The sequence below is a fragment of the Neophocaena asiaeorientalis genome, unplaced genomic scaffold, assembly GCF_003031525.2.
Source record: "Neophocaena asiaeorientalis asiaeorientalis breed wild unplaced genomic scaffold, Neophocaena_asiaeorientalis_V1.1 scaffold302, whole genome shotgun sequence".
In the NCBI taxonomy this organism is placed as follows: Eukaryota; Metazoa; Chordata; class Mammalia; order Artiodactyla; family Phocoenidae; genus Neophocaena; species Neophocaena asiaeorientalis.
Genome location: NW_020174038.1, coordinates 2,879,107 through 2,896,792, shown reverse-complemented (window position 1 = coordinate 2,896,792; position 17,686 = coordinate 2,879,107). Strand labels below are relative to the sequence as shown.

Below are 17,686 nucleotides of genomic sequence, written 5' to 3'. Positions count from 1 at the left end.
TTCAAAAACTTTTTATTTTTTATATTATTTTTTTTTTTTTTTTTTTTTTTGTGCGGTACGCGGGCCTCTCACTGTTGTGGCCTCTCCCGTTGTGGAGCACAGGCTCCAGACGCACAGGCTCAGAGGCCATGGCTCACGGGCCCAGCCGCTCCGCGGCATGTGGGATCCTCCCGGACCGGGGCACGAACCCGTGTCCCCTGCATCGGCAGGTGGACTCTCAACTACTGCGCCACCAGGGAAGCCCTATAATTATTCTTAATCAAATATAATTTGAAAGCTTATATGAAATTTTAAATATGATTATTATGCATTGTTAAAATACTGAAATAGAGACATTTGGGAAAAGGGGCATGGGTTTGAACATTGCATTTTATTGCCCTCTCTTGGTCAATGATGAACTTTTCCTTTATGGAAGACAAAATGTGACTTCTTTTATAATAATTTCTTTTTTAATTTTAAATTCTTCAGAGATTAAGCCTAAAGGCTGTTAAAGTTTAAAAATGTGCATTCATTCAAGAAGTGCACATTTTCAGTGTGGAGTTAAGATGTGTGTGTACGTAACAGAGAACAGCGCAAGAGGCAGGTCAGATGTCCACACACATGATGTGGGAACAAAGGCCCACGAGGACCACTGGGGGCTGGGCAGCTCAGGGCAGGGCTGACAGAGCAGTCACCTCAGACTGGATGGTTCAATGAGTTGAAGGCGGTGGCCGTAGACGGTTCCTGAGGGAGATGAGGTTTGGCAAGGTTCAAGGCAGTCTCCAGCAGGCAGGCTGGGCGGGTGGAGTGCGTCAGGAGTGCGGTTCTGATCCCTGGGTCACTCCACCAGAAACTTGTCTCCTAACTGCTGTTTTTCAGGCTACCTTATGTGATCATTTGTTGGTCATGAAATCAATGTAATGGGTCAAGAGCCAGTATTTTTTAAAAAATTAATGAAATAGAGTAAAATAGAACAGACCAAAAAAACTCACAGCACAGTGCATATTGTAAGAATTAGTATTTCTTTGTGAAACTTCTGACTTATTTTTGTGTATACTATATACACAAATGCATATATCCTTATGGAAAATGTCTTACTTAGGTTATGATCTGAAATGAAAGTACTGCTCTAAAGGATGTTTGTTCACTAGGTTGTTTTGTTGGTGGTTTGGTTTTATTTTAAAGAGCAACTTTATTTTTATTAAAAAAAAGATGAATTCATTAGATAAAGATAGGATCTTTCTATAGATATAAGTATAGTGTAGAAAGCCAAAAACAAATCACTCAAACACTGCCATCCAAGTAACTGTTATCAGTGTTAGAAGAGCATCATTCTAGGTATTTCTCTGTGTGTATAGATGGCTGCTGGCCTGGCAGCATGAGAGACCAGCAGAGAGGACAGGGTGAGACAGGATATGAACAGACAGGAAGCAGCGTGGTGGACGGTTAGACAGGAGGGCTTACAGATGAGCTGATAGACATAAATGAACTGGCAGGCAGGCGTAGAACAGACAGGAAGGTGCAGACTGGCCAGCCAGCAGAGGTGGAGATAAGCAGGAAGGTATAGCCAGACAGGTGGGTGGGTGCAGGTAGACGGGCAGGCAGAGGTAGAATTTGGCTGACAGGGATGGGTAGACAGGCAGGCAGGCAGGCGTGGACAGAAACAGGCGAATTAGACAGAGGTTGACCAAGGTGAAGGCAGGGGCCACGACAGGTGTGTGGAAGTGGCAGGGTTGGGGTGGGGGACCTCAGAATAGCTTTATGACAAGGGAACCTTTAATTCTGAATGCATCTTTAATGCAGTTTTAATGAGTAGTTCTGAATTTTATTTTTACCTGAATTTAACAGAAGACAGCAAACCCAAAGGAATTGTTGAAATTCCAGTAAATATTCCTTTACCACAAGAAATATTCATTGCTAGAAGACGTATCTATAATAAAAAGATTATAATAGCATTAAAATATTGGAATCACTTTTTACCTGCATGTTTTAATGTTAGGTGGCACTTGATTTCTTGTTATGAAACGTGAAGAGCTTAGCAGCAGTATTTTTTTGAGCCTCCTCTCCCCATCTGCTGATTTCATTATATTATAAATTTATAATATAATGAATATATAAATATGCATTGTATTGTAAATTTACATTTGCAGTTGATTTTGGAATCCTGATGGGCAGAGGCATTTAATCTTGGTTCTGTATTTTGACAGATTCGTTCCTCCTGGTGTCCACAGCCCTAAAATACTTGCTTTGATTGACTTTTTGGTTGGTCTCGTTTTGTCACTGAGTGGTGTTTTCAAGAAGTTGTATTGGCAGCTCTATTCCCTGAGTCCTACTTATTTATTTATTGAACTATAGTTGACTTACAATATTGTGTTAGTTTCAGGTATACAGCAAAGTGACTCAGTTTTATATATATATATATATATGTGTGTGTATATATAAAACATATATTACATAGAATATAGAATATAACAAACACATAGAATATGGAATATAGAATATATATGACATACAGAATATAGAATACAGAAGATATATATATATTCTTTTTCAGATTCATTTCCATTATAGGTTATTATCAATACAGGATACTGAGTGTAGTTCCCTGTGCTATATAGTAAATCCTTGTTGTTTATCTACCTTGAATCCTTTTGTGATGGGTAATGTTTTCTTTTTGCCTTTGCACATGAACAGTAGTTTAGCTGGGTATAATAATTTCAGGTCACTTTCTTCCTCTTAGGAATTTATACATCAAAACTTTTCTAGATAAACAAATCAGAAGAGGCAAGAAAACCTCACAAGGATTTCAGTTATACAGTTGAGACTTTAGAATGAATATGTTTAACACGTTTAAAGAAATAAAAGACAAGCTTGAAAATGTTTGCAGAAAACAAGAAACTGTAGCAGATGACTAAGCAGATATGAATAGGAAGAAAATAGAACTTCTAATGATGAAAAAAATGTAATAATTGAAATATTAAAGGAAAACTTCAATGGGTAGGTTTAATAGCAGATTAGATACAGCTGAAGAGGGAATGCATTTGATGACAGGTCTGAAGAAATTATCCTGAATGCACCTTGGAGAGGCAAAGAGAGGAAGAGTATGAGAGATTGAGACGTGGAGGAGAGTGGGAAGGTCTGATGTATGTGTTCAGCTCTCTTGTATCCTTGTTATTTTTATTTTTTTGTGGTACGCGGGCCTCTCACTGTCATGGCCTCTCCCGTTGCGGAGCACAGGCTCTGGACGCGCAGGCTCAGCGGCCATGGCTCACGGGCCCAGCCGCTCCGCGGCATGTGGGATCTTCCCGGACCGGGGCACGAACCCGTGTCCCCTGCATTGGCAGGCGGACTCTCAACCACTGCGCCACCAGGGGAGCCCTATCCTTGTTATTTTTGTCTGCTCTTTTCTCAGCTGAGAAATATCCTACTCTGACTGTGGGTTTGTCTATGTTCACAGTTTATCAGTATTTGATATATATGAATATGAATTTTACTAAGTAAAATTCTTAGTTGCAATACAGATTTAGAATTATTATATGTTCCTTTGAATTGAATCATTTATCATTAAGAACTTTCTTTTTCTCTAGTAATGCCTTTTTTTTTTTGCCTCAAAATTGTTCTTGCCTGTTCTGAATATAGCTCTCCAGTTTTCTTTTGGTTAGAATTTTCATGGTGATCTTTTTCTAACTTTTTGCTTTCAACGTCCCCTTTTCATATGTTTTGGATGTCCTCTTATAAATGGCATGTGGTCTTTTTAATAGTTTTTAAAATCCAACCTTATAATCTCCATCTTTTGATTGGAGCATTATTGCATTTACATTTAATGTAACAACTTCTATAATTGTGTTTACATCTACTATCTTACTTTCTGTCTTAATTTTTTCAGACTGATTACATTTAGCATCCTATTTTTCTCCTCTAGATAAGTATTTTTACACTCATTTGTAATACTTTAAGCATTAACAATATGCATCCCTAACTTAAAATCTAGCTAACTTCAACTTTTACCTCTCGGTATGCATTTTAGTTCCATTTACTCCTCAGTTTATATACCACTGTTATGTATGGGTATGCCATTTAGTGCCATATTATGAATATATAAAATGTATTGTATATACACAAATATATATATACATATACATATATATCCTCTCTTTCAGAACTACTATAATTATTTTATCCAGTTTTATTCATATATATTCATATATATATTATTCATTCAGATTTATCCAAATAATTACCAATTTTATTGCGCTTTATTTCTTCCCAAATCTCTGACCTGGAATTATTTTCCTTCTGCTTAAAGAATAACTTTTAGTATTTCCCTTAGATTAGGTCTCTTGGTAAAAATTTTCTCATTTTCTTATCTGAAAATGTCTTTGTTTTGCTTTTATTTTTGAAATATTTCTTTATGGATGTCAGATTCTACTTTGGCAGCTGTTTTCTTTCTGCACATTGAATATTTTGTTCCATTGGTTTTTGGCTTTCATTGTTTCTTTGAGAAGTTATGCTAAGTTATGTGGTTATTCCTTTGGAAGAAATGTGTCTTTTTTCCCCCTGGCTCCTTTTAAGATTTTCAGATTGTCTTTGGTTTTCAGCAGTCTTAGTGTAATATACTTTGAATGTATCCTGCTTGTGTTTCTTTGTGATTCTTGAATCTGTGGCTTGATGTGTTTTATCATTTTGGGTAAAATTCTCAGCCATTCTATCTTCAGATATTGTTTCTGCTGCTTTTGACTCATTCTTTCCTTCTGCATCTCCAGCCATGGAAAGGATAACCTTTGCATTGAGTCATCTCTCACCTCTCTTCTGATGGAGCCGTCCTTCGTCTCTCTGTGCTTCATTCTGTATATTTTCATCGGATTTTTTTTTCCAGTTTACTCTTCAGCTACGTCCATCCTACTGTCAGCCATTTACACTGGGCTTTTAATTTGGGTTATTTTATTTTTCAATTTCATATACATCTTTTTCTGATACTTTACCTAGATCCCTTATATGTCTAAAGTATTATCTATTTTTAATGTGATTTTATTAATGTTGACTTCTTTTGTCACATTTCTGATTTTTTTATTAATGTGCTGTATATCATATTGATCAGACTGTGCAAATAATTTTGGTTTTACTGTGCTTTTATTTTCCTCCAGAGGGCATTTATATTTGCTTTCTGGGAGGAAGGTAATATTGAATTTGGGTTACATAGTTGTCTATGTTTGGATTCTGATCACCTTAAAGAAAAATTCTGTGTGCAGATGTGTAAGGGGATTCTTTAATGTTAAAAAGTTCACATAAGTATGCATAATGCTACAACTGGCCAGTTGGACAACTGACTCTCAAAAAAAGAAGGGAGGGAAGGAAGGAGGAAAGAAAGAAGGAAGGGAAAGGAAGAAAGAGAAAGGAAAGGACAGGGAAAGGCAAGAAAAGACAAAAGAAAGAAAACAAAAGCCCTGGTTGGTAACATTTGCCAACTTCTGTGTTGCCACTACTCCCACTATGGCCAATTCAAGTTACCAACACAGTGTCACTGAATGTGAACTTGGGAAGAGACATGACAACTGGCTGTACTATAATCTCTGCCATCTCATCATCTATCTCTCACTTGTGGGGAAAAGTTCTCAGCTGTACAATTATTATTGCTCATACAGCGAATTAATATATCTCTGTAGGTATGCATTTTGGTTATTTTGTGGGAAAAAAAATTGCATTTTGTTTTCTGGCCCAGTTACACAGTTGGCCCCATTGAAGCAACTGCTGTAAACAAAATTGTCTTTTTTCCTCAGATAAGTTTGGCGTGCACAGGAATATGTGGCCCTGTGTAGTCTGTGTTTCAAAGGAAAGTCTGAGATTGGTGCTGGGTGTTGAAAATGTCTATTGGGCTCTTTGGTGACCTGCACTTGTGTTAAAGGGAGTTTCTCTTATCATTTTAGGCATTTTTGCTGCCTTCCTGTGACATAGCTGTAACCAGAAAAGTAGTTCAAGTGTACAGAAGGTGGATCCTCCAGGACAAACCTGTGTTCATGGAGGAACCAGACATAAAAGAAGTTGCCCAAGGAGATGCTGAAAAATTAGGATTTTCAGAGACTGATAACAAGCAGGTAATATTTTATCACTTAGTGTTTGAGTTGGGAACATCTGTATTAAAACATAAAGCAAAGTATTCTGCTCAGTCAAGGGTCTCAGTCAGGCCACCTCTTTGTTGTCAGCTCTGTTGCTCTCGGGTTGCTGAGTTCCATGATGAGCGCCTGCCTCAGGGAGGCTGCTTCTGTTCTCTGTTCAAGGTCCTCTGTCACATCCTAAGCTCAGGCTTGGCCACATGTGCGTGGCAGCTTCTTTATTCACTACTGCATGAGAGTCTTTGAATAAGCCAATATACTTTGCATGTCTCTGTATGAGACTAAAAATGTCACTGCCATATCATTGATATGCTTAAATAAGTAATATTCACTTAAGTAAATTTAGAATGTTTTGGCAGACTTTCCTTGTACAGTGGCCATACCAGCAACAGTCCAATGTGACACACGAGATTAATAAGCGAAGTGAGCCTCGCTTCAGGGCTGGGTGCTGTTCTCAGAGAGGGGTGCTATCAGGATGGACCTTTCATTCCATGTTAGTTAAAGCCACAGGTGCGAGTGGGCCTCTACTTGACGCACAAAAAAAAATTAGGTCGTATTTATATTTCTGGCATGCTATTTTGACATCTAGTCTGAGAATTCTTTCTAAAAGTGGGTGCTTGTCATGGCAATTAACACCAAACATTAAAAAATACTTGTAACCAAAGGTCTGTCCCTTTTAAATATCTACATTAATTCCCTAATTTGATTTTTCAATATTGAAGTCATCTTAATAACTAGTCATGAGATCAAAACAAATCAACAGTCATGTTCACGGGGTCACTGGACAAGCGTTATCTATTTCTTCAGCACATACTAAGTGCTAAGCACCATTTTAGGTGATGGAGGTAGAATGGTGAACACAATAGAAGAGAGACTTGCCTTCTAGAACCTGTAATCTCATGAATTCTGGTGAGCGTAAGGAACTAAATATACAACATGTGCTTCTCCCCGCTCTGTTGTCTGATTGTTATTTTCTAAAGACCTCATCTGAAAGTTCTGGTCACAAGCGATCTTCTAGTTGGGGACGAACTTATTCCTTCACGAGTGCTGTGAGCAGAGGGTGTGTGACCGAAGAGGAGAATAAAAACGTGAAGGCTGGGACCCAAGCTATGCTGCAGGTACGCGCTGGCCACAGACGGGAAGGCTCCCGGATGGAGTCAGCTTGAACATTTTGTTTATTGGGGGTGACATCGTATAAAGTATGGTGATGTTTTTAGCTATCCATCAGTAAACAGCGCTTAAATTCTCATGCTAAGTTTTCTTTCTGCTTGCCCACCTTCAATTTATAAAGTTTTTTTTTTTTTTTTAGTCAGAGAAGACATCTGAACTGGGTGCAGGTTTTTTTTTTTTTTTTTTTTTTTTTGCGGTACGCGGGCCTCTCACTGTCGTGGCCTCTCCCGTTGCGGAGCACAGGCTCCGGACGCGCAGGCTCAGCTGCCATGGCTCACGGGCCCAGCCGCTCCGCGGCATGTGGGATCCTCCCGGACCAGGGCACGAACCCGCGTCCCCTGCATCGGCAGGCGGACTCTCAACCACTGCGCCACCAGGGAAGCCCTGGTTGCAGTTTTTTGAGAGGGATTGTTATACAGTGAATATATGACTGAGATTTCAACCTTAAAAGTATCTTCTTTTGTTAGCATACGGTATTTGTTTTTCTCTTTCTGACTGACTTCACTCTGTATGACAGACTCTGGGTCCATCCACCTCACTACAAATAACTCAATTTCTTTTCTTTTTACGGCTGAGTAATATTCCATTGTATGTATGTGCCACATTCTGAACACATATGGGTAGTGAGTTACCTGGATTCTAATTTGTAAGACAAACTTGGTGATTATATAATCTTATAAGTAGTATTCCTCTTAAAACTTGCCTGTGTTTATGAAGAATGATGATTAATGCAGTAATTTTTAGATATTTATCTGAATGAATATATGAAATACCATTTGGGAGCATTGGGAAAAGCAGCTTTGGCTTATCACTCAGTCTCCCCAGATCTCAGGATTTTATCTCAGAAATTGAGATTTATCTCAAAAAAAAAGATTACCTCTTGGGTTGCACCCAGTGTGAAGGTTGTTAGAAGTATAAGTGAAAACACAGGGTCCCTCTCTTTCCCCTGATCTCTGGCACCCCACCCTCCTCCCCATATCCATATGCACGTTCCTCTGTGTCCAGTTAGGCATCCCACACAGAGGTTGGGCGTAGGGTCTGGGGCAGGAAGGCATGGTACCCAGTTTTCAGTGATACCGTGTTTCTGTCATCTGTCTCTTGAGAGGATTCCTTATCGTGGGATCCTTTTTGTTTTTAAATTAATTGGCAGTTTAATATACTGTAATTAATGAATTTTCTCATTTTTCATTGAAAATCAGCAAATAATATTAGCTTTAAAAAACTCAAGATGATTTTACTTGAATAGCTTCAGAGAATTTTGGCGCAGCTCCCAAATGTCACCTGTGTGCCCACCAGAGCAATGGTTGCAGGAGTCCCCGCCCCGCCCCCTCCCCACAGAGCATCCGGTAGTCGGCCAGTGGGGGTTGCGGGTGCCTGTTATTTCCCTCAGTTCAGGTGAGTTATTTATTCTCTAGAAGGACAACTTAATCCCCTTGGCTGAGCCAACAAAAAGAATTTCTACTTGATTATAGCTCTACAGTTTTAAAAAATATTTTGTTTGGATTTAGATAGCTGTTTTTGTTCTCATTTTATCGAGTACCTTGGTCCTTGATTTGGTTAATGAGGAAAACGTGGCCAAATGAAGGTTTGATAAGATAGTACTGTTTTATAGTTGCTTCTGACAGGTACAGTTTGGACATACTCATTTTGTTGATTTATTCTTATCCTGATACTAACATGGTAATAAATAGTCATGGAGTCAACATTTTTGATGTTGTTTTGAAAGTAAAATGAAAGAAATATAATATATGAAGACTCCTCACTTTTACTTTGGAGTATGCAAAGGTTTAAAATTAAATCAAGGAGCCAAGTACATTGAATTAAAAAGAATCTGTATTGTAGTATATCATCTATGGCATACTTCTTTAAAAGACATAGTCACTAAAGCTATAGTTCACTAGTCAAAAGGTTCTTTATTTTCATTTTTCTTACTCGAAGCTTAGTACATTTTCACAGGTGCCGTTATCATCTGTTATCAACTATTATAGAGCTGATTTTGTGATTCTTCCTAGAAAATTGGGACACAATACATTTTTAATCTTGCATAAAATTATCTCAGAGGCTGTCAGCATTTTAGTTCGCCCACTTGACTTTTGAGTGTGCTCATTTCAGTTCCTCTGGTCAGTTTGTGCATCTGTTTTGAGATGTTGTGTTAATGGATTTCGTCCACAAGTGAGCCAGCTCTGTTTGTCCCCAGATCATTGGTGTCTGTGCTGTTGAATGGAGAGGAGAACGAAGAGGGACTGTAGGTCTAGAAGGTGGAGAAGCTCCACCCTTGGCACTGGGTTGACAGCTCAGAATGTCCTGACTCTGTGTAAATGATGACACATTGTTACGCCGCAGCAGTGCCCCCGGGCAGCCTGGACCCGTGCTCCCCACAATTCTCTAAGGATGGTACAGGACAGGGGACTTGTATCCTAAAGGCAGAGTGTAGAGCAGTTGGCGTACTTTCTAAATTTTGTTGGAAATCTCAGTTTTTATCCTAAGAATTTCCTTAGGTTTTGTGTTCTGCTGCATATTGTATCTCTCATATTGAGAACCCATGCTCCTGGAAGGTGTGCAGTGTTGGCCACACGCCTTTGCCCCTTTGCTGGCTGCCCTTTGCGTGGTACTGGCTGCCTCCTGTCAGCAAGGCCTTCATGTCAGCAAAACTGGAGACTCAACAAGAGCCAGGTCGTTCTTTCCAGCTGCTGTCTGACCCAGGGCCCCTACCCTCTCTGCTGGCCCCCCAAGGTTCCTCACCCACAGGCAATGATCCTGTCTTATCTTTTTAAAAAATTTTTGAGGGGGTGTCAAAAAGAAATCTGCAGAAGCCTTTCTGATTCATAAATTTCCAAATCTGCAATATTAATATGTAATAGCCATTATTTTTCTAGAAAAGATCTTTCAAGGATCAGTATTTAAGTAATTCTAAGGGGTGAACTAGAATAAATTTGAGTATGTGTTGGTACCACTTGTCTTATTGAAATAGCTCAAAGGTGAAATTAATATCATTCCCTTTAAACAAAATTTGTTCAGGTTTATCTGTTTAATTATATCTTCTCATGTGGAATGTGTTGATTCTAAGGTATTTTTGACAAACGCTGCAAACGTCTTCTTGCTGGAACCGTGTGTGGAAGTTCCCGTGCTCTTGAAGGAGCAAGTTGATGCGTGTAAAGCTGTTCTGATTATTTTTAGGCACATGATAATGGAGCTTACAATGAATAAAAAGACATGGTGAGTATCTTTTCAGTTAATTAACATTGTAAAACAGATGTTTCTGTTTTCAACGAAGTAATTAAAATGCTAAAGCCTCCATTTATTAAATAGCTCTACAAAGTGAACGATGAGATGATAATCAGTCTTTTGTAACAGAATTACGAAGGGAAGTATCCAGTACTTTGACAGTTCATTTATTTTCATTATTGGTTTTAAAAAAAGTTCCCAAATTGAGAGTAAGTAGTCATCTTACTTAATAGTAGATTTTTCCATTTTAAACTGTCCTCAAGCAGTTTGTGGAAAAGCAGTAACTGACCTTTCATAATATCATTCTTCATAATCCCAGGAGGGTTGGTTAATTGCTCCAGAATACTTTTAACTGATTTGGTTGTTTTAAACTTGAAGTTTTAAATTCATTTTAGAAAACGTTATTTTAAGTGATAAATTGTCAGACTGCAGTGAAAAATATAGTGGCGTCATTAAAATACACGTATGTGAAGTGTTTTTCCTCCTGGTCGTTCATTTTTGTTTGGTGTCTTTGTGTTTATAATGTCCCAGAGGTAAGCAGTGCGTTAGAGTTTCCCGTGATGAGTGTCTGCACATCCCTCCAGCTCCTAAGGTTTGGGGGGTGGGGGGCAGCCTCTCCCTTCTACTTGTCCAGTCCGGTTCTTGCTGGTTCCTCCCACCCAGGGAGCACCCTCCCTACCTGCCTGGCAGTGGTCAGCACCTTCAGACCCGGGCTGGTGGCACTTGCCTCCCGGAAATGCTCGGGGTCCCCGTTCCCAGGCCTGTGCTCTGGAGGCTGGAGCCATTGCTCAGGGAGCCGTGGGGGTGAGATGGGACTGAGCCCGCAGAGCCTCCAGGGCCTTGCATCCAGCCCTTTTCTTTCTCAGATGAGGGGGAGCGGGCCCAGAGGAAGCCGGCGGGCAGAAGGTACACAAATACAGGAACCACAGATGTCAAAATGGTCACTTGAAGCTGTACCTTCCGGTGTCATCTTTCCCAGACTTTTAAACTTAGCACTGTTTGTCGAGAAGCTGTTGCTAAAGCGTCACAGGGATGAACAAGGCAATTTAAACAAAGTTAAAAGCTGTGTCAGTAATGTTGAAAGCAATGAGAAATGCTGGAAGCTTTCAACGGAAATATCTGCTCCACATACCAGTTGTATCAAGTGTTTTTGATGCTTTTTTTTTTCCTTTGAAAACTCTATGAATTCTGTATACCAGTGTATCAGTAATATTTTGATATTTTTGATAATCTTTTTTGGGGTGAAAATTCTAGGAAATAAAATTAAACAATGCTTCTCTGTTTCTTTAATAATTCAGAGATTTCCAGGTAAAACTATAAAAAAATCAAAATATAGGAATAGATGAAAATACTCACCGAAAAAAAAAAACTGAAGTCAGTAGAGCATAGACCAGGGATGTGATCTATTTCCCTAGCAGATTTTCCTGTGTATTGAAGTACCGGACGATCAGTGAATTCCCTCCCTCCCTCCCTCCCTTCTTTCATCTGGTAAATAACTAGGGAGCTTCTACTGTGAGGACAGAGGGTAAACTAGACAGACAGGGTCCCTGCCCTCCCGAGGCATCCGTCCTCATAGGCCTGAGAGACGCGATGAACACAAAAGTGGGGTCAGGTGGGGTTCAGCGCTAAGAACCATGGAGCTGGTTATGGGGGGCAGTGTGGAGGGTGGGAAGGCCTCTCTGAGCAGAGCCCAGAGGGAAGAGCATCCCCACGAGGAGGAACTGCAGGTCACGGCTGCTGGGTTCCGGGCAGGACGAGATGGCGGCCAGTGCAGTGGGGGGCACCCCAGGCTAGGGGGCACAGGGCCCCGCGGGCTGCAGGAAGGTCCCCGCTGCCTCTGCTTGTGCGCGAGAGTGTGACACGACCCGATTTATGTTTCCAAAAGATCTCTGGCTGCCGCGTGGAGAGAGACAGTGCCTGGAGTGCAGACTCTGTGGCGGTGGATGACGGTGGCTGAGAGCAGGCTGTAGCCCGGCAGGTGCCGAGTAGTAGCCCCCAAAGAGGGGATAGCCGGTGTTAGTGAGTAGGTGTGCAAGGAGATGGGGGCAAAGTAGAGAACAAAGAGGCAGCAAGAGCCGCTCCTCCGCCACTCGGGCAGCACACGTGGGCCGTCCTGGGCTCGCTCTGCAGGCAGGTCCCCTTTGAGAGGAGTGACCAGAGTTAATGTTTCTCAAAACACAGAGGAACAAGCAGAGGTCAGAACTGTTAGCAAAGAGTTTTCCAAACTGGAGGTAGTTTTCCACCCCCATTCTCTTCCAGAAGACTCCGTGTGGGAATGTTGTGGTTCCCAAGCTTTCTTAGGTTCAGAAGTTAAACCTACCCTGTGTCTGTGTCGGTCTTTGCCGCCATCAGGTCTGCATTTTTGGTAACAGTTCCCATGACTGAGGTTTTAGCTGAAAGTTACTACGTTTCTTGTTCTCACCTTCGCATGATGGGTGTGGAAGGGGCTGTTTTTCCTTGTCTTGAGCATCACACAAGGTGCGCAGCAGAGGCGACCCTGGGTGCAGCCCTCCCTTCCCCCTGTGACAGGGCCCGGGGGACGCTGGCCGGGGCGAGCGCAGGCTGTCCCAGCCCTGGGCCATTTCTCCCCTCATCCTCCTCAAAGTCGCCATCTGCTGCAGGCATGCGTGCCCCGATCCTCTAGTCCTGAGCCTGCAGGGTCCGTGGGTAGGGGGCCGGGCGGGCAGGCAGAGCAGAGCACAGTGGGAACGGGCACCTGCAGAAACCAGGACAGAAGTCGGACAGGGTCAGCCACAAGGAGGGCAGGAGACCCTGGAGAAGTTTAATGAGATCCAGCATCGTGTTAAGAGAAAACATTGTTCTCAGAAATGTGAGAAAACTATAAAGGAACCATGATTTGAGATCTCATTATCCGACCTGGACCAGATTACTTTGTCCACTTGGTTTTATCACTGAAGAGCCAGGCCAAGGAGGAAGTTACAGAGATGAACGAACGGTTCGTGCTCAAGACCTCGAAGTAGTTAAAGGGACCGGGGTGATTTCCCTCCATTAACAGAAAATAATGTGTTCTCCGTTTCCATGGCATCTGGGGGAAGATATGAAGAATGTAACTCAGCTGTAAGAGAGAAGAATGCCCTTTGGCTGTGCTAGGGAACTTACCATCATCATCACAATTGGCGGTGCTATTTTGTGTCTCTAGTGTTTTATACTCTTTAAAGACTTTTTACATAAAATGCCACCTCCGGGACTTCCCTGGTGGCGCAGTGGTTAAGAATCCGCCTGCCAATGCAGGGGACACAGGTTCGAGCCCTGGTCCGGGAAGATCCCATATGCCGGGGAGCAACTAAGCCCATGCGCCACAACTACTGAGCCCACGTGCCACAGCTACGTAAGCCCATGCGCCTAGACTCGTGCTCTGCAACAAGAGAAGCCACCTCAATGAGAAGCCCGCGGACCGCAACGAAGAGTAGCCCCTGCTCACCACAAATAGAGAAAGCCCACACGCAGTAACGAAGACCTAACACAGCCAAAAAAAAAAAAAAAACACGGTCCGAGGAGTGCTGTGATGGAGACGTTGTGACCGCGGTTCCGAGGGGTGCCCTGTTTTTGCAGCATCAGGATCTTCCAGGCACAAAGCTCCGTACCCTAAGCGTCCAGTGGTGACCTTTCCCAGCCCTCCTACCTGTGGGAGTGCTGTGGAGCGCGGCCACCCGCCACTGCCGACGGAAGACCTCCCCAGGACGAGGACCAGAAAGTCCATGTTGTTTACTGTCACACAGAGAGATAGGGAGGCCGCTCAGTTTAAGTAAAATAATGGACGTGAAAGTTTGAGAGTGCTGCGTAAGTTCAGTAGGCACAGTTCTCCCCGTGTGCCGTAGGTGCTGGCACAGGTGGAGAAAACGCGTCGCCTCCATTTTTACAACGGGGGGAGGGAGGTCAAGCTGGGATGAGACCTGGGTTGTCCTGTCTACTGATGTGGGCACAAGAGACGTATTTTTAGAACTGTGGTAGCATAAGCTAGCTTATTTTGATAAGTATGGTATTCATTATGTAATGGGCATTGAGATACTTCTGAATGATATGTGAATATCAATTTTGGTGAATCCTTAAGAGAATTTCATGTACCTATAAATGTAAGTGCTTTGGAGATGTGATTAATAATATGAACTTTTATTTTGGGTGGCCCAGGGAACAGATGTTGCAAATACTACTCAGGATAACAGAAGCTGTCATGCAGAAGCCAAAGGATAAACAAATAAAGGACTTGTTTGCCCAGAGCTTGGCAGGGTTACTGTTTAGGGTAAGTCTTTTTTATTAAAACACTGCAAATGCAAGAAATGAATTAGATTTTACAGCAAATTAGTTTTAATCACAGAATTTCAAGAGTAAAATTAAACTAACTTTAAATTTCTAAAAATTTAATTAGAAAATTTCCTTCTTAGCTTTGTCTTGAAGGTTGTAATCTTGTCTTTACAATCAGTGCTGGTCTCCTCTTAGGCCTTCCCACCTTTCTGCCATCTACTTCCTCTTTTGATTTGCTGAAGGTTGCTGGAAATTAGGAATATGACAAGAGCTGATGCCCTTGGTGTCGGGCCAGGTAGATTTGCAGAGGTGAAGGATGGACAGAGCATGGGAATAGGAATAGGATGGGAGAGGTTCGGACTAGAGATAAACGTGTGAGGGCCATTGATGTGCTGAGCGATTGTGTTTAAAGCCACAGGGCTGGGTGGGATCACCTGGGGAGGGAGAGTGTGTCAGAGAGAAGAGGGCCATCTGCCGATGGTCAGATGGAGAGGGCCAGCCAGAGATGCTGAGGAATGGTGGCCAGTGACCTGGGAGGGTAACTGGGGGCACATGTGTCCTGGATGCCCTGAGAGCAGTGTTGAGTAAGAGGAGACAGCCAGTCGACTGTTGGCTTTGCCAAGATGTTGGTGGCTGAGGATGTTCTAGGGGAATGAGGCCCACCTGGAGTGGATGGAGGAGAAAGTGAGAGCTGGGCAGTGGAGGTCCCAGCTAGAGTCACGGCTTTGCAGAGGGAATGGTGTGGAAGGGAGGGGGGAGGAGGGGGTGAGCTGGTGCCAGCGGGGGTGTGGGGAACAGGGTTTCAGGAAGGTGGCGGTAAAGTATGCTCGGTCACCAGTGGGGATGATCCAGGGAGGGAGAGTAGCATCGTCTGGGGCAGAGAGAACCTCAGAGGTGAAGTTCTGGACCAGGTGAGGAGCCAGGTTGGCCTCCAATGGGAGCGGAGAGCCAAGGAGATGGCTGCGGTTCCTGCATCTCATGGCAAGAAGGGTCCAGCACAGGAGTCTCTGACGTCACCCTGAGGGACAGAGAGGAGAAGGCAGGTGAGGAACTGACGGCCTGGAAAGAAGTTGAAAGGGTCCTGAGGGCGACAGCCTGTTGCAGCATTGCTCTTTTCTAGAATCACTAGTATTTATGGAATGCATAGTAGTTATGAAATATTTCTGACAGAGAGCAGTGTGAAAGAATGTGACGTTCTATCCAGTAAAGGCTGTGGTCCAGTGGATGGGCCTGACTTTGAGTAATCCAACAGGAGAAGGAGGGTGGACCATCAGCTGGGGTGACACTGCAGGGACAGAGGTGGCTGCCCTCCTCGGGGACTGGAAGGCGGTTTTGGAGGTTATGTGTTAAGAGCATATCCAGAATACAGGTAGGTTCTGTGGGTGAAAGTGACAAAAAAGAAGTTAGTACTCTAAATAAAGCCAAATATTCCCTTTGTAACGCAAGAGAAGCCAGCTGTTCATATTAATTTTGAACAGTTTACTATGACTGAATGATCTTGACCTGACGAGAAATGTAGGAAAGGCTGCAGAAGTAATTGGCATGAACTCAGTTAACCCCTCATGGTATAATCACCTTTAGTCTGATAACCTTGCCTTCACTGGATGGGTGAAGTGCTCTGCACACCCTTCTGTGTGTCCAACTTTGCTGTGCTCTTGCCTGTAAGGTGGCACTGACCACCTGCCCTGCGGTCTGCCTGGACAGACAGACCCTCCGCTCACCTTGCTCTGACTCTGGAGCATCTCACTGTTCGACCTTCCTGACCTCCCCTTCTTTTTTTTTTTTTTAACATCTTTATTGGGGTATAATTGCTTTACAATGGTGTGTTAGTTTCTGCTTTATAACAAAGTGAATCAGTTATACATATACATATATTACCATATCCTGACCTCCCCTTCTTGATGGGACTGGAGCTGCCATGTGACATGGATGGGGGCTGGGCTTAGGCGGCGGGTGCCTGGGCCCCACTCCTCACCAGTTGTCTAGTCCCACATCTATTGTGGGTCTTGGAATTAGAGTGAGAACTTGTCACTAAACTAAGCAAGAGTGTATTGTGGAGTGTGGTTTCTGCTTGTTTGGTTTTGGTTTGGGGAGGGGGGCAGAATCCTCATTAATGGAGAAGTCTTGTCAGATCTTACTCGAAGATGAGTTTTGAGTCCATGATTATTAATGATTTTGATGTCGTTGTTGTTATTATTTTGGCAGTGGTTCAGCGCATCCAGAGGATTGCTTACATTAATTAAGAGCTAACCATAAAGTAGCGGAGAGAAGATGTGCTTTTTAGACTTAGACAGATTCTGGGTTCTGACCCCAGCTCTGGTACTTCCTGGCTTGTGTGGCCTTGAGCAAATCACTTCATCTTTCTGAGTCTTGTCCCTAATCTGCCACAGTCAGGAAAGGGCTCCTTCCTACCTTCCAGGGTTGTTGGAAGAATCAGAGAGGATGCACCTGGGATTTATGATCATCTGTTGGCCTCCCAAGTCCTTTTGTGAGACCCCAGGAGGAGGGAAATGTGAAAGGTCAGGGCAGATCTGCCAGGCAGTCAGGCGGCTCCATCTTAGTCCCATCCTACAATTAAAATGTGCCGTCTGGGTTCCCTGGTGGCGCAGTGGTTGAGAGTCCGCCTGCCGATGCTCCCAAAAAAAAAAAAAAAAAAAAAAAAGTGCTGTCTGATCATTATTTGTGTGGTCATGCAGCCTGTCTACAATTGCCAGATACTTGATTTTTAAAATTTTGAATAAAGAGACTATTAAAGGGGACGGGGAATTTTAAGTTGCCATTATCCTTTTATCTTTTTCTAATTTTTCCTTTAGTGTTTAGTTTTTTCTCTGTCAGTAAATAAGTTGGGTTGACAAATTTTCTTGAAATGATAGTTGAGTTTTACTTAGTTTTTTTTTTTTTTTTTTTTTTTTTTTTGGGGACGTGGGGCTCTCTGTGCT

At 42.6% G+C, this 17,686-nt stretch overlaps 1 protein-coding gene across 4 annotated transcripts in view; it reads left to right on the top strand.

Moving 5' to 3' along the window:
- Positions 1–17,686, top strand: part of RALGAPA2 (Ral GTPase activating protein catalytic subunit alpha 2) — a 282,773-nt gene that overhangs the window by 75,926 nt on the left and 189,161 nt on the right. For all 4 annotated transcript variants that reach the window (XR_003004327.1, XR_003004326.1, XM_024753744.1 and 1 more), the window contains exons 11-14: positions 5,904–6,071; positions 7,070–7,207; positions 10,327–10,475; positions 14,634–14,745. Coding sequence is in view for 2 of the 4 variants with exons in the window: in XM_024753744.1 (XP_024609512.1) it covers positions 5,904–6,071; positions 7,070–7,207; positions 10,327–10,475; positions 14,634–14,745 (567 nt within the window). In the remaining 2 variants the exon portion in view is untranslated. The remainder of the gene's footprint in view (positions 1–5,903; positions 6,072–7,069; positions 7,208–10,326; positions 10,476–14,633; positions 14,746–17,686) is intronic.